Source organism: Heterocephalus glaber, unplaced genomic scaffold (assembly GCF_053883595.1).
Source record: "Heterocephalus glaber isolate CG9 unplaced genomic scaffold, H.glaber_assembly_v1.0 deba00000071, whole genome shotgun sequence".
In the NCBI taxonomy this organism is placed as follows: Eukaryota; Metazoa; Chordata; class Mammalia; order Rodentia; family Bathyergidae; genus Heterocephalus; species Heterocephalus glaber.
The window spans coordinates 14,082,688-14,097,410 of NW_028258137.1; the positions used below are offsets into that span (position 1 = coordinate 14,082,688).

At 43.9% G+C, this 14,723-nt stretch overlaps 2 protein-coding genes across 4 annotated transcripts; one reads left to right on the forward strand and one right to left on the reverse strand.

The window, feature by feature from the left end:
• The first annotated feature begins 987 nt into the window (after positions 1–987).
• Positions 988–5,035, forward strand: Hp (haptoglobin). Of its 2 annotated transcripts, none has more exons than NM_001303307.1 (5): positions 988–1,066; positions 2,009–2,091; positions 2,353–2,454; positions 3,115–3,189; positions 4,112–5,035. In NM_001303307.1, exons 1-5 carry the CDS (start codon positions 1,062–1,064, stop codon positions 4,888–4,890), a joined length of 1,044 nt encoding a protein of 347 aa, NP_001290236.1. In that variant the 5' UTR covers positions 988–1,061; the 3' UTR covers positions 4,891–5,035. The 2 variants fall into 2 exon arrangements, with proteins under 2 accessions (NP_001290236.1, XP_021112131.1); XM_021256472.2 differs by lacking the exon at positions 988–1,066 and adding an exon at positions 1,721–1,833.
• Positions 5,036–6,290: 1,255 nt separating this feature from the next.
• On the reverse strand, positions 6,291–14,615 carry Txnl4b (thioredoxin like 4B). 2 transcript variants are annotated; one of them, XM_004842920.4, is made up of 4 exons: positions 14,265–14,615; positions 11,506–11,673; positions 9,676–9,827; positions 6,291–8,079 (listed from the first exon to the last, which is right to left on the reverse strand). In XM_004842920.4, exons 2-4 carry the CDS (start codon positions 11,635–11,637, stop codon positions 7,914–7,916), a joined length of 450 nt encoding a protein of 149 aa, XP_004842977.1. In that variant the 5' UTR covers positions 11,638–11,673; positions 14,265–14,615; the 3' UTR covers positions 6,291–7,913. The 2 variants fall into 2 exon arrangements, with proteins under 2 accessions (XP_004842977.1, XP_021112420.1); XM_021256761.2 differs by having other exon boundaries at positions 14,401–14,570.
• Positions 14,616–14,723: the final 108 nt, after the last annotated feature.

Consider the following 14,723-nt stretch of genomic DNA (forward strand, 5'->3'; position numbering starts at 1 on the left):
TATTTTGCTATTACCTCAGTGCTACTATGAACATTCCAAGTGATTTTTATGGACAGGCTAGCCTAACCTTTTTTTCAAAATGAAAAAGCCATCTTTAATTGAATTGCTACTTTCAATGGAGTCATACTTAGGATATATAGGTACAGATATTTGGCTGAAACAGTGATTTCCCTCATCTACCTGTGTGGACTAATTCCTGGATTATAAACCACAAGAATCACTGCCATTGAATATGGTCTGTGTTGGGGTACTCTACAGCTCTAACTCTATGATTTCTTGAAAACATGTTTCACTGATTTCAGACTGGAGAGCTTATGAACAATATGGAGATGTCCACGTAAGGTGGGCAAAATGACTGTGAAAAGGTAATGTTTTCTTTATAGCCCCATTTAAACTAGGTTGTAGATGTGTGTGTACAGGGTTTGAAACAACTCAAAGGCCTTCTTTGGAGCTGGAAACCCTCCAGAATTGACAGATTTACAGTCCTGTGTCAGTCTATCGTTTTAACTTTGTGTGATTTCTTGCAAAAAAGCAATCAAAGAAGACACAATAAACAGAGTTTACTGATTTCAGGTCGGAGAACTTTAAGCAATAGGGAGATTTCACATAGGTGTGGAAAATGATTGTGAAAAGGAAATGCTTTCATTACAGTTTTCTTAATATCTAAGTGAGGTTGCAAGAATGTCTATAAATGGTTTGAAATGACTCAAAACAAGTTTATTTTCCATGCTGAAAACCTTCCAAAATAAAGAGCCAGAATGACAGTCTCCTCCTGCCCAACTATTTTCTGGAAACACTTCTGGCAGGTACATAGGGTCATAAAGTTGTCAGATTTCTTCAGAGCTTGGTAAAATAACACTAGCTCTGATGCAAGAGCTCAACTCTTAAGAGGGGTATTGTTTGTGGTTTTGTTACTGGAACATGTCAGTGACCTTAACAGGGCCAAAACTGTGTAAACTAGGGAATTACAAATTAAGGAGGCGGGGTCAGGCTTTGAGGCATAAAAGGTTGGGCAGGTGCCCCTACAGGACTGCTCTTCCAGAAGCAAGACAAGCCAAATAATGAGGTGAGTCTCCTCACACTTGCATGGTCTTTAGCCCATCCTTCTCTTGTATCAGTACAGAACAAGCTTAGTGGAGAGATGCAAACATGTAATGAGGAAGCAGGGCAAGTGGGGTAGGTTGTAGCGAGTTATAGGGCTTAGTGTATTAAGTTCACAGCTCATCTGCATCTGTAAAAGGTGGTGCTTTCAGACAGTGCTGTCTTTGCCAGGAGATGGGATCCATTCACTTAGATTTTATCAGAAGGGAAAAGCTTTTTGAAATGGTGAAATAACGAACACCACCAGGCAGTCCCTGAATGGTAGACATCTTCGGGCAAGGTGGGTACCTGGTAAGCGTGGCCTGTGTTCTGATGCCCATGGCCACGGCCAGGCTTTCAGGAAGCCAATTCTCCTCCCGGCAGCCTTCTGAGATTCTGGGTTTTACACACCCTTCCTTAAAGGCTAATGCTCATAAAATAGAAGCAACCATATATATATTTTAAACTATATATTTAAAAACCACTATGGAAAAATTCAAAAAATAGAGGGGATAGTGTAATAAGCCCTATGTCCCCACCTTCATTTTATCAGCACTCTTTGTAGCCCAGTAGTTTAGGGATGTCTGAGTGAGATTTCTCTTTGCCGGAGAGCTCATGTATTATTGTCAATTTAGTGTTTACTGGACGTGGCCAGAAACTGAGACTCCTTAGCTCGGTGCCTTCCTATTTATGGTGGCACCTTTCCGAAGCTTATCCAGAACTCTGGGCAGCATGAAGCCTGCTGGACGCTGGGTATGCTCAGAAGCTGTTAGAGTGGGTGGCTGAGTGCGACTCCTTGGTCCTGGCAGTTCCATCTATTTTCTGGGTTTGTGGGAAAGGTCTGTGTGTGTGTGTGTGTGCATGTGCATGTGTGTGCGTGCTATGAAGCCGGGAGACCAACTTTGCACTCCTTGTCATTTCTCTGAAGTGCTCTGGGAGCTCTCGTCACCCTCCTGCTCTGGGGACAGCTTTTTGCCATGGACATTAACAATGAAGTCACAGAAATTGCAGGTAGGTCTCTGGGTCTGAGCAGGAGCTGTGCATCGCCAGCTTTGCTGTGGTCCACTCAGCCCCCATCTGATCTGCACTGTCCTTTGTGGAAGACCCAGTTCCCCTTCTCACCTGTTGTCCCCTGGCAATGAGGGGAGACTGCCCTTCCCTGGGTTTCCATTTGCAGGCAGGGAGGCTGATTGGTAGAGCGGGTTCCTCTCAGCTGACTTTTTACAGGTTTCTGGAGATTAGCTTCCTTTTCTGGTGTCCTTTCTTTTGCAGATGACAGCTGTCCAAAGCCCCCTGAGATTGCAAATGGCTACGTGGAGCACCTGGTTCGCTATCAGTGTCAGCCTTACTACAGGCTGCACACTGAAGGGGACGGTAAGACCCAGAAGTCTCTACCCTGCACACACCCACCCTGACATTTCCATGATTCGTGGGGCTGGACTGCCTGGCAGTTAACATAGACTCCCTGGAGCCAGGGGTTGGAGCATCTAATAAAGGTTTTGTCACCAGTAAAGTGATCCTTTGAGCAAACTTACTTCTCAGTCTTAAGTTTTTCTTCTGTCAAGGGGAGGCAATGCCATGTCCTTTGCCTGTCTCATGGTAAGAGCTCCATCTATGAAAGCAGGGTGACAGTAGGTGACACTTCCCGAGTAAGCACTGTGTTCCTGGTGCTTCCTAAGTGCTTCGTGTTTATTTGAGGCTCCCTTAGTTCTCACAGCACTCCTTGGAAGAGAAACTGTTATTATGAGGAGGAAACTGAGGCACAGAGAGCTTGAGGACCTTGCCCAAGTTCACATGGCCTGTGAGAGGCAGTCAGGACCTGAGCACTGATCCCAACCTGTCTTGTCAAGATCTCCCTGACAGCAGTCTGTCCAGCACTCAACTGGAAGCACAGTGCTTCGCCTGTCCCTTCTCGCCTGCACTGTCTTCCTTTCTCTTCCCTCCTCCTCCTCCGCCTCCTAATTCTTTTTAAATATCTTCTCATCCTGCACTAGGTCCAGACTTGATTGCTCTTCTTCTTTTCTCTTGTTTCAGGAGTATATGCTTTAAATAGTGAGAAGCAGTGGGTGAACAAGGCCATTGGAGAGGAACTTCCAGAATGTGAAGCAGGTGGGTGCCAAGGGTTTAGTGCATGGGGAGCCACCTTGGTGAACAGGTCAGAGACACTTCGCTCCTGTGTGGCTTCCCCTGAGCAGACAAGAGCCGAGATGAGGGATCAGGGTGAACTCAGCCCATGGGGCTGATCTGGTCAGTAAGGAAATGATTCTCAGGGGAGCTCACAAAGCAGCTTGTTCATTTGGGCCTGAGGGAATTGGCTCAATCCACTGTCTACACCGTCTCATCAGGAGACCTAATGGTATACAGACAGCTTAGCTAGAGAGCCAGGGTCAAAGGTAAAGCAAGCTCTAGGGAGAATGTTATCAAAGGAGAAGGTGAGGAAAGCAGAGCCCACGGAGGCAAGAGGCTGGGGATGGGTGGGGCTCTTGTTTCTCCTTGTCAGGAAGAGCTGTCCTCTCCCTTTTCCCTCTGGGAACAGAGGATCTGACCACCTTCCGTTGTCAGAGTATGAACCACCAAGGTCCCCTGGGTTCATTGCTGTATCTGTAGAATTTGCATCCTGCCAACACTGCCACAGCCCTCTTAGTCAGAGGGAAGGAATCACAGAGCTCCCAGCCCTCCCGCTGAGTTCTAGGGAGGAATGGAAATTCCTCTGTGGTGATAAAATGCTTAACCAGTCTGCCAGGGTTTAAAATCTTGGTGTTACTTGTTTCTTTAGTGGGTTAGAAAAACAGAAAATAGAACTCTGCTTTGTGATGTAAATAATTGTAAAAAACATTATTTTACACTGAAAATACTGCAAACAAGATGAGCACGGGGGTGGGGTGGTAAGAACAAAGCATATGAGTATTTCTAGCTTTGAAACAAGTGAAGAAAGAGTGTAGGTAGTGGCAACATCCATTCCTTTCACCATATTCTGGGAGGGGAGGTGCATTCATATTTCTGCTCATGGCTGTCCTGCTCTCCTCAACAGTATGTGGAAAGCCGAAGAATCCAGTGGATCAGGTGCAGCGCATCATTGGTGGCTCTCTGGACGCCAAAGGCAGCTTTCCCTGGCAGGCTAAGATGATCTCCCGTCACAATCTCACCACGGGGGCCACACTGATCAGTGAACAGTGGCTTTTGACCACAGCCAAAAATCTCTTCCTGAATCACACAGAGAATGCTACAGCAGAGGAGATCGCTCCTACCTTGAAACTCTTCGTGGGAAAAAGGCAGCCAGTGGAGATTGAGAAGGTGGTTTTCTACCCAAACTATTCCATAGTAGACATTGGGCTCATCAAACTCAAACAGAAGGTGCTTGTCAATGAGAGAGTGATGCCCATTTGCCTGCCTTTGAAGGATTATGCGGAGGTGGGGCGTGTGGGTTATGTGTCTGGCTGGGGGCGAAATGTCAACTTTCGGTTTACCGAGCATCTCAAGTATGTCACGCTGCCTGTTGCTAACCAGAGCAAATGTGTGGAGCACTACGAAGGCAGCACAGTGCCCGAGGAGAAGACCTGGAAGAGCCCTGTAGGGGTGCAGCCCATCCTGAATGAACACACCTTCTGTGCTGGAATGTCCAGGTACCAGGAGGACACCTGCTATGGTGATGCTGGAGGTGCCTTTGCCATTCACGACCTGGAGCAGGACACCTGGTACGCAGCCGGGATCTTGAGCTTTGACAAAAGCTGCACTGTAGCTGAGTATGGTGTGTACGTGAAGGTGGCCTCCATCCTGGACTGGGTTCAGACAACCATGGCCAACAACTAATGCAAGGTTGGCTAGAAGCCCTTGCCTGGTAGCAAGATTTCACCCCGGAAGAGGGAAAAGCAGATGGTGTAGGATCGGTTCTGAAGCTGATGGGGATCAGCCCTGCACTGCTGTGTCAATCAATAAAGAGCTTGTTTTAGACTCATTTCTGTGCGCTGTTTAGTTGGGGGCCTTTTTATTCTCTCACTTATGATACTGGACAGCCAAGTGGCATAGTCTACTGGGAGTATGGCAGATAGCTCTCCAAGCCACTGGAAATCCCTGAGGAGATACAAACTGTCCCACGCTGGGCAATCGTGCTCATTGATTGAGTGCCTACTGAATGCCAGGTCTGACAGCTCACTGTTACACTTGTCTTAGAGACAAGGAAACTTCGAGGAGTGAAGTGCTTTCTATAATGTTACATAGCTATCTAATAGGGAAGCTGAGCTTAACCCAGGCCTGTCTGAATGCAAACTCAGAGCTTGTTTTACTGCATCTTCTTGGCTCTTTGAAGAGAATTAGGAGGAAGGGTGCAGGTCTGGAGGGGAAGATGCCAGCTCCAGGGTGAAAGCGAGAGTTTGGACACAGGCAGTACTTTCACTGATTGTGCTCCCACCTACCAGTGTGCCAGAAAATAAAGCAGTATAAAGGCAGGATCTCTGGACTGGCTGGGTCCAAATCACAGTCCAGCCCACAGATGTGCTGAACGCTTTAAGCTCCTTGGCCATGATCAGTTCCCTGGCCTCTTACACGAGGGGCTTAAACTATGTGATCTCCCCCCCACCCAACCCCCGGTAATGGGGATTGAACTCAGGACCTTGCACTTACCAGGCAGGTGCAGCGACACTGAGCTACACCCCCAGCCCTAACTAGTTAACCTTTAAGAAGAAACCACCCCCAGTTTGGAAGAGTTATGATCATATTAAGTGGATCTTGGCCATACCTAGGAAAGAAGTGATGATAAAAGAAAACCTCTGGTATACTCTCAATCGCTTATCTGCTGTGCCTCCCTCCTCCCACCCAACAGGCCTTCTTCTTGGCTTCCTGCCAATGCAGAGCCTGTGTCATTCTCCAAGCTCTCCCTGCTCCCGGGCTCTCTGCTGACCCTCCCTGTCTGCCTAGGGAGCTCCTGCTCCCCCTAAGACTTGAGCGGCACCTCCTCTCAGAAGCCTTTATCCTTGTCCAGCAGTCACCTGTGTGTGGCACCTAGCATCTGATGGGGCATACAGGAAGTATTCAATAATTTGCTTGTGGAACAGAAAGGAACAAAGATCATCTAAAGTATAAATCAGGACTTCAGAGAATGGTATGAGAATTTTATGCATGCAAGCTCTCAATTTTTACTGGTTTCTGAGCACTTACTGCATAACAAATAGTGTAATTTAGGCTGGAGAACAGAAAACCTGATTAACAGTGACTTAGGCAAAGACGACATTTTATTCTTTCATAGAAGTCTGGAGGGAGGCAGGTCTGGAGTTCACTCAGGAGCTCAGTAACATCACTTGGGGTCATAATTTTTTTTTTTAATGGTTCTGGGGATTGAACCCAGGGCCTTGCATATGCTATACAAGAACTCTGCCACTAAGCTATGCCTCCAGCCCTTTTTTAAAATTTTGAGACAGGGTCTGCTAAATTTCCCCGGCAGACCTCCAACTTGTGCTCCTTCTGTCTTGGCTGCCCAAGTAGATGGGATTACAGGCATGTACCACCATATCTGATGATCAGACTCTTTTAATTATTCTTCTCAGCATATTAATTTTTCATCTGAATGCTGGTTGCCTCACGGGCTTAAAATGCATATGATTAAAATCAAAAGGAGGTAGAGAAAGAAGACAGAGGTAGTTCTATTTTATTCCTGGAATGCCTCTCCTTTTATCAACAAAAAGCCCCTGGCAGGCTTTCTCCTGTGCCACATTAGCCAGACCCAAATCTCACGGTCACCACTCCCTGCAGGACAATCCTGAGAAGCACCTGGCAAAGGGGTTGGACCTGCAGTCACAGTGCTGCCTGAAACAGAAGTGGGCTTCTGTTGGCAAAGAAGTCAATGGCTGCCAAGCAGGTCCCAAGCTGCCTGGCCCACTCCCTGCAGCCCAGTGTCCATCCTTATTCTGAGACTTCAGTACTAGCAGCTGCTGCAGGTGTGAGAGAAGCAGTGACTTGCCCACGGTTTTCCCAGGGTGATTGTGGGAGAGCAACATTCTTCATAAAGTCATTAAAACTGGCAAATACCGTAAAGCTATTTTTTTTCCTGAACAATGCTGACATCTTTGCAGTCTTGAATCCTTGAAACACAGTTTTCTGCCTTAGAAAGAAGTGGCAACTCTGCCTTCTGAGAGAGATCAGCTTATTAGGCGTAGTTAAGTCTTGGTTTTGCTCCAGGTAGGTGCTGGATGGCGGAGGTTCAAGGTCTTAATCCTTGAGAAACTGAGTATCATAGAAGCTGGTTAAATGAGCTGACAAAAGCAGTGTTTTAAAAGTCAGAGTCCGAAAGGCTCCAAAATGAAATGAATCTGTTAGGAGTAGAGAATTTCTGAGAGAAACTGGGGAAAGAGGACCTGGAGATGGGAGAGCATGAGAGACACGAGTGGAGGAACAGGTAAGGGTATGTGGGGAGTGTGTGCGTGTGTGTCACTCCCAGGCATGTATGAGAAAATAAATATTTTTGCTGTTATAGGACTCTACATTTACTTGTACATCAGATAAACAGTTAAACTGTCCCTGCCTATGTTTAGGTTTCTGTATTATCTTATGGGATAAAGAAAAGCCCAGTATGAAGGGAAGTTAGAAAAGTCACCTCAGGGGAAACTAAACAGGTGGCCTCACACTCCAAGGCTCACAGGGAGTGGACAGGCATGGACCCAGACTGTTGGACCGCTGGTGGGGCCTTCTGCACAGGGAACGGGTATTTTACGCACAAGACAAACTCTTTTCTGCTGGGATGCTGAACACATTTCTGGGGGGCTCCAGAAAAGCAGCATGGCTAGATTTAGGCACTGTTTCACCATGTGCCTTTCTCTTCCTCTCCAACAGCAGTGGATGTGCTAAATGTCTTGATAGAGAAGGTCGTATTTGGGAATATTCTTGGGATCAATAGGACTTTGGACGATAAGTTTCCCCCTCATTGCGCCTCGATAGATTACTTCGATCAAATCTATGAAGTCTTGTTTAGTTTTGAAACTGCCCACGAACTTAGTGTGATCTGGAGACCTAGACAGCACAGAAGAGAAATAACTGTTCTCAGGACTTTTAACAATTACTCGCTGAAGACTTGCTGGGTAAACAAAATGAATAGTGGCTTCCTTTCTTCTTGGTGGGGAGACTCACACGTGTAGCCTGACATTGGGTTTTTCCCACGTGGTAGAAGATACATGACTAAAACCAGTGCTGTGGGCCACTGACAGGAAAGCCCTGGCATGTGAAATATGCTGCCTCAAAACCTATTTCAATCACGGAAAACAGTTACTAAGTAGAATTCACTGAGGACTGGAGTAGGCATAGCTTCCTTGGTGTTTCTGTGCAAAACTCATTAACTAGGCCTGGACTCCCAGCTTCTTGTCATTTATACTTTTGAGTTGTTGGTATTACCAAATTATTTTTTAAAAAATACTTTAAGGGGGCCGGGAATTTAGCTCAGTGGTGCCACCACCTGCCTCGAAAGAGCAAGGTCCCGAGTTCAATCCCTGGTACCAAAAAAAAAAAAAAAAGCTAACAAAAAACTTTAAGCACCAGGTATACTTAGTGTAGAAATTGTTTAGAGAAAAATAAAATCACCACTGAGGACAGAAATCACTTTTTGGTGTATATCTTTCCAATAATTATGTACATGTCTGTGCATGTGAAAACTGTATTTTTTTCATGATAATGGGAACCCTATCACAAGCTATTTAGTGATGTTTTCAACTAACGATTATTTCTTTCAAAGTCACTGTATGAAATTCTTAAAGAAATTACTTACTTTGAGGGTATTTGATATACAATGTCATAAATACCCTCTAAAAAGACTGTATCAAACTAATATATCAACTGTGATCTAAGAAAATAAATAGCTTTAAAGCATTTAAAAATAGGTAGTATTTAACGCTTTCAAACAGATAATGACAAAATATGGTAGAGATATACATAATTCAAGCAGAGTAAGAAGTGCTGAGAATATGGATACTGTCAAAACTAGTTGGGGTTCTAACTAGATTCAGTGGAAAGTGTTAAAGAATAACTTACATTGCTCCTTTATTTTTGGTACTCAGGATCGAACTCATGACCTTGCGCAGGGCAGGCATGGTGCCACTGAGCTGAATCTCTGGCCCACATTGCTACTTATTTTGGCAGGCCTTGTTGAAGAATGACTCGAAAATTTTCTAGGTGGCAGAAGACATTTAGCAAGAGAGCAATGTGTCTTTATTTGCTGGCAGGAAGGTTTCTTTTATAAATGCCACTTACTAGTCCTAAAAGTTTAAGAATAACTGCATATATTGTTTTAAATAAAATTCCTGGAGAATCTTTGACCTTCTATACTTAGCTAACAGAGCTACTCTATATTTTCTAGATTTCAGGATGGTTTATCCTTCATAAACTATAACTATTCTTTCATAATTAAGTTGGAAATTAAAATTTGCCAATCATGTCTGAAATGCTCTCAATTTGTACCAGTTTCACATAAAAGATTAAAGAGTGCATCAACTCGGAAAACAGCATGGTACTAATGATCACAGAGCTAATATCACATGTAAACAGGTGAGCTACAGAAGCTGCTTTGATGAAAGAAATTTTCAAGATTAGAATGACTTCAAAGTTAGCCTAACTTACCCATAATCCACTTTCATATGCTGCCCATTGAAGAAAAATACAGTAGATGGAATATAACTGATGTCAAAATACTGTGTGTAAACTGGAGTGTGGTCCACATCTACCAGATATATAGCAGCCATTTTACTCAAGTCAGGAGAGGTCTTACAGAGCTGCAAATGATAAGGGGGATGGAGGTCACAATAGAAGTAGCAAAGAATAAAACAAAAAAACCACAGAAAACCAGTACAAGAAACAGCCAAGCTTTCTTCTGTGAAACATTTCATTATAACAGAGTATTTTGCTTGAGAAAATTCCTGGGTCAAGAATCTAGCTGTTTGGGTTCCACATCAGATACAGTGCAGCCTTGGTGTCCAGAGGCTGAGTCACTGTCGACAGGGTTATGAGAGTGCCTTTGGAAAATATATTTCTTCTTTTAATTTTTTGTCCATGTTTGACTATTTCTTTTCTTTTTCTTTTTTTGCACTACTGAAGATTGAACCCAGGGTCTTTGCACTGAATATATCCCTAACCACTTTTTTGTTGTTGTTTTATATTTCGAGACAGGGTCTCGCTAAGCTCCTAAGTTGGCCAGGGGAGGCTTGAATTTGTGATTCTCCGGCCTCACCTTCCGAGAGTGCTGAGATTATCAACTGGCGCCACTATGCCTAGCTCATGTTAGATTATTCTTACAAAAGTCATCTATACTCTACTCTCTTAATGTGGGTGGGGGTATAGCTCAGCGGTAGGGTTCTTGCCTAGCATGCATGGAACCCTGGGTACTACAAAAACAAAAGCAAAAATCCAACATTTCTCACTTTAAAAAAACCCCTCAGAAATATGTCCTAATATGTTAATCTACTTAATACCACATTCCTATGAGGTATGGATTATTAAACAGTCCCCATTTTATAGATGAAGAAACTGAGGCACAATGAGGTAAAGTAACTTCTGGGTCAAATAGCTCCTAAGCAGTAGGGTGGGGATTTGAACTCTGGCAGCCTGGCTTGGTTCTCTCTCTCTCTGGCTCCTTCTCTCCCTTCTCCTTCCTTCTTTCTGTCTTTGCTTCTCCTGTGGTAGGGATGGCACTCACATATGCTAAGAAGCACACTACCACTAAGCTACACTCCCAGCCCAGAGCCTACACTCTCAATTTGTGATATTTTTTGCTCCCCACAGCTGAGCGCATAATTTTTTGGTTCTTTATCCTCCAGGTTAACACATCACACATTCATTTTTTAGCCACATACTGAGGATTCTTAGACTCCATTCTGCAGTGGATGGCAGCAACAGAAATGGTACAAAAAGACCTTAGTCCTTGGTTAAGTCTCTAGTTATGATAAATAGAGACAAGAATATGCCTACTGTGTCCCCCACAGTCTTCCTCTTTACTAATCAGAATGTGAAGATGGGCTGTGAAATCAGAAACTACCATCAGGCACATTCTGGAGGCAGCACAGAAATGAAGCACTGGCATCTAGGGAAACATAACTTCAAATCCCAGCTCTGCAGTATAATGTCCCTGGGCCGGTGGAGGCCCCTCACACTCCCCAGCATTTACTTCTGCCACTTGGAAATGGGGGTGCTGCTGTGAAGACTGAATAGATAATGTTCACAGACACTTGGAAATAAGGTTCTGCTCTGCTAGTGTGGTAGGTCATCATGACAGATTCAACACAATCACAAATTTGGGGGGTTCAGCTTGGGGCACATGATCAAGTTATTGAAAGTAAACTAACAAACAAACAGCTACACCCACACCCCGCCTGTTCCTTTCCACACAATTTGCAAATGTGGAAGTGAGAATATGTAGATCTTTAATAGAAACCATTTATTAAGAAATTCACTTACAATATCATCTAGCTGCAGACAGACAGGATCCTCATCTCTCCCAAACCTGAGAACCAACACTTTCTCTGCGGTACTTTTTATTGCCTGGTCTACTTCTTTTTTGCTCGTCAGTTTGGGCAACAGGAAGCTCATCTTCAAATAATCCAAATGTTAATCCCACGGTCTATCCTGGAACACAGTTGCAAAGTTTACAGATAATTTAGATTAAGTGCACGAGTCCTAATTTAAAAGTACTTAAAATTCAGAGTAATGTATTCACATGGTTTAAGAAAAAATACTACATACGGGTATACTGTACAATGTCTCCATCCCATATCCTCCTCTTCAGGCCCAGTTTCCACTGTCCCATACTCCCCACACATCAGGTGACTGCTTTCATTAATTTTCTCATGTATCTCCTAGAGTTTTCATAGTCACAAGAAAATACAAATGTGTCTGCATTTTTCTTTCATTTTTACCTAAGAAATGGCCTACTGTATCAGTCAATGGTCCAGCAGGGAAGAAACAACACACTCAAATTTGGTAATCTGAAGAGTTTAATTAAGGCAAGGTGCAGGAAAACAAGGTAAAGCTAGTAATGGGGCACTGTGCCCACCCCTAGGTAGCAGCCAGAACTTCGTGGTGGAGAGAGCTCAGTGGAGGCCACCATACAGGAAGGCAGCTTGCTGCTAAGGGATGCAGCTACTCTCCTCTCTTCCTCTGACTTTGGCTAATGCTCCTCCTGCTGACTAAGTGAAATCAGAGGGCAGGCCTGCGGTCCCAGAGCAGTGGGGGGCGGGCGGGGTGGGGGGCAGCGGCGGCTCTGCAGGAGGAACGGCAGAAGCTCAGCACACACACTTTATCCATTTTCTGCACTTTGTATTTTTTAACTTAATACATGAAGATCTACCCATGTCTCTGTATTTGTCTCTCAAAACTTCCATGTTTCTGTCATAGCAGCATACTATCTCATGTATTAACATACTTCTAAACAGCCCTTTATGATAGACATTTGTATATCACAAATCCTGGTTTAGAGAGTCTTGGTGCACACCTTAGTAGGTGCACCTTATCACACAGCAAACAGTTTCAATTGCTAGCGTGTGTGACACTCCGGAAGGCTGAAGCAAGAGGATCACAAGTTTAAGCCCAGGCTGGGCAACGTAGTGACTTAGCAAGACCTTGCATCAAAATAAAAAAAAGAGCTAGGCATGTAGCTCAGTGTGAAGACCCTGGATTCAGTCCTCAGTACTATAAGAAAACTGGGCGAAAACGAATCCAATCCCCTTTCTTTTTTTTTTTTCTTTCTGGTTCTGGACCCTCACTTCACAAGTTAGATGGCTTGTAGTTAGGCTTCTAGCTACAAGGACTACTGGACTCTAGGCTACCAAATTTCTAGTCTAGTGTTACTTCTAAAATAGGAGTCCTGCTCCTAATTTTTTGATTGGAAGAAATTTCATATTTGAGAAGCTCCTTGATCAAAGAGCTTTTTAATGAGGCATCCGTGAGAGACCCCATTGAAATCCTTGGTATTCTGAATTCAGGTTCAATATTGGGGAATAGTACTAAAAGGGAGAATTTCTTTTTCTATATTTGTTTGGTTACAAATCATATTTTACACTATGAATTGATAAGAATTCATACAGAAATTGTTCCAGCCACAGATCACAATTTAAACAGGGAAGCTGACTGTCAAGAGGGACTTCAACAAATATGAGTGGGAAAACAAATTACTGATGAAAGAGAAACTCGGAGAATATGGATATGTTCGGTCACAAGAATTCAAACAGCACCTCCTCTAAATCACTGATAAAGAGGAGGAAGTAAGGGGAGGGCAACGTTGTCAATAGGAAGGCCACAAGGGGACTGGACAACCCTAGGAGTTCGAAACTGAGGCCACAGCTTACAAAATGTCCATAGCAAAAGCTATCAATGGAGAATTCACAAAAAGAGAGGTACAAACGGACAGAAAATGTATTTGGAAAGCTAAGCTTTACAAGTAAACAAAGAAAAGCCAATTGAAAGATATGTTAAAAAACCTATTAAATAGACAACGATTAAACACTACAGTAATACACCATAATGGCAAGAGTGTTAATGTAGGGGCAGGGATTCTTAGTTCCTATTGGAATGGAGAGACTCAAAACCTTTTTTTTTTTTTGGTACCGGGGATCGAACTCTGGACCTTGCGCTTGCGAGGCAGATGGCAGAACCACTGAGCTAAATCCCCGGCCCGAAAGAATTTAGAGAAAGTTAGTTTTTTTGTTTTGTTTTTTGTTTTTTTGTAATGGAAGTCGAACTCAGGTCCTTGCGCTTGCGAGGCAGCTGGTGGCACCACTGAACTAAATCCCCGGCCCCCAAAACCTTTTTGGAAAGAAAACTCACATACTCTTTCACCAACAATTCCATTCTTTTTTTTTTTTTTTTTTTTTTGGTACCGGGGATCGAACTCGGGTCCTTGCGCTTGCGCAGCAGGCGGCAAAACCACTGAGCTAAATTCCCGGCCCCAACAATTCCATTCTTGAGTATGTATTCTTAATAATTCGATAAATGTACAAAGATTTACAAATTTAGGATATTCAACGTATTTATAGTGGTGAAAAGCTGGAAAACCTAAATGGCTATTAGTAGGAGACTAGTGAAATAAGTGACAGTAAACTTATAAAGCAGTATGTAAAATTTGACTTCACTTTTGCACAAAACCTAACTATAATGTACATGTACATATTTACATTAAAAATTTAGAAATAAAAATCCGAAAACACCCTCAGTGAACGTACCTGCAAGTGAACAGAGGGCCGATTTTCACAACGAGGCGCGCCTCTCAGTATCCAAAATACCCGATGTTATTTTAAAGATAAAGTACCTGTGGCTGGGTTACACTGGCCCACAACTACCGGGGACAATGTCACTTACTTTACTTGGCCAAGGCACCTGCACCTTAAGAGGTTGTTAGCCTTCTCAAAGAGCAGTACGCGAGTAGCCCGCTCCTTCCGTTCCAGGCGGGGAAGCTAGTTTAATCGAAAGGAACCCTGGGATGTTGCCTAGCAACCCTCGTAAGTCCGCTTGCGGAAAAGGAAAATGCCTGGACGCAGGAAATAAAACGCACAGTTGCCGTCCTACTCCACAGACCAATGAGCCAAAGAGATTATTCTAGTCACTGCCTACTTCGCGCGGCTCTAACCGGAAGCCTGTCTAGCCTCTTCCGCCCTTACTAAATATGGCCAGCCTATTTTCGT

Coding starts and splice junctions, on each gene's coding strand:
- Hp (NM_001303307.1), top strand. Junction 2,092..2,352: donor TGAAGTCACAGAAATTGCAG/GTAGGTCTCTGG, acceptor TTTCTTTTGCAG/ATGACAGCTGTCCAAAGCCC. Junction 2,455..3,114: donor GCTGCACACTGAAGGGGACG/GTAAGACCCAGA, acceptor CTCTTGTTTCAG/GAGTATATGCTTTAAATAGT.
- Txnl4b (XM_004842920.4), bottom strand. CDS start 11,637: ATGAGCTTCCTGTTGCCCAAACTGACGAGCAAAAAAGAAGTAGACCAG. Junction 9,828..11,505: donor GTCTGCAGCTAGATGATATT/GTAAGTGAATTT, acceptor TATCATTTGCAG/CTCTGTAAGACCTCTCCTGA. Junction 8,080..9,675: donor CATATGAAAGTGGATTATGG/GTAAGTTAGGCT, acceptor TGTGCTGTCTAG/GTCTCCAGATCACACTAAGT.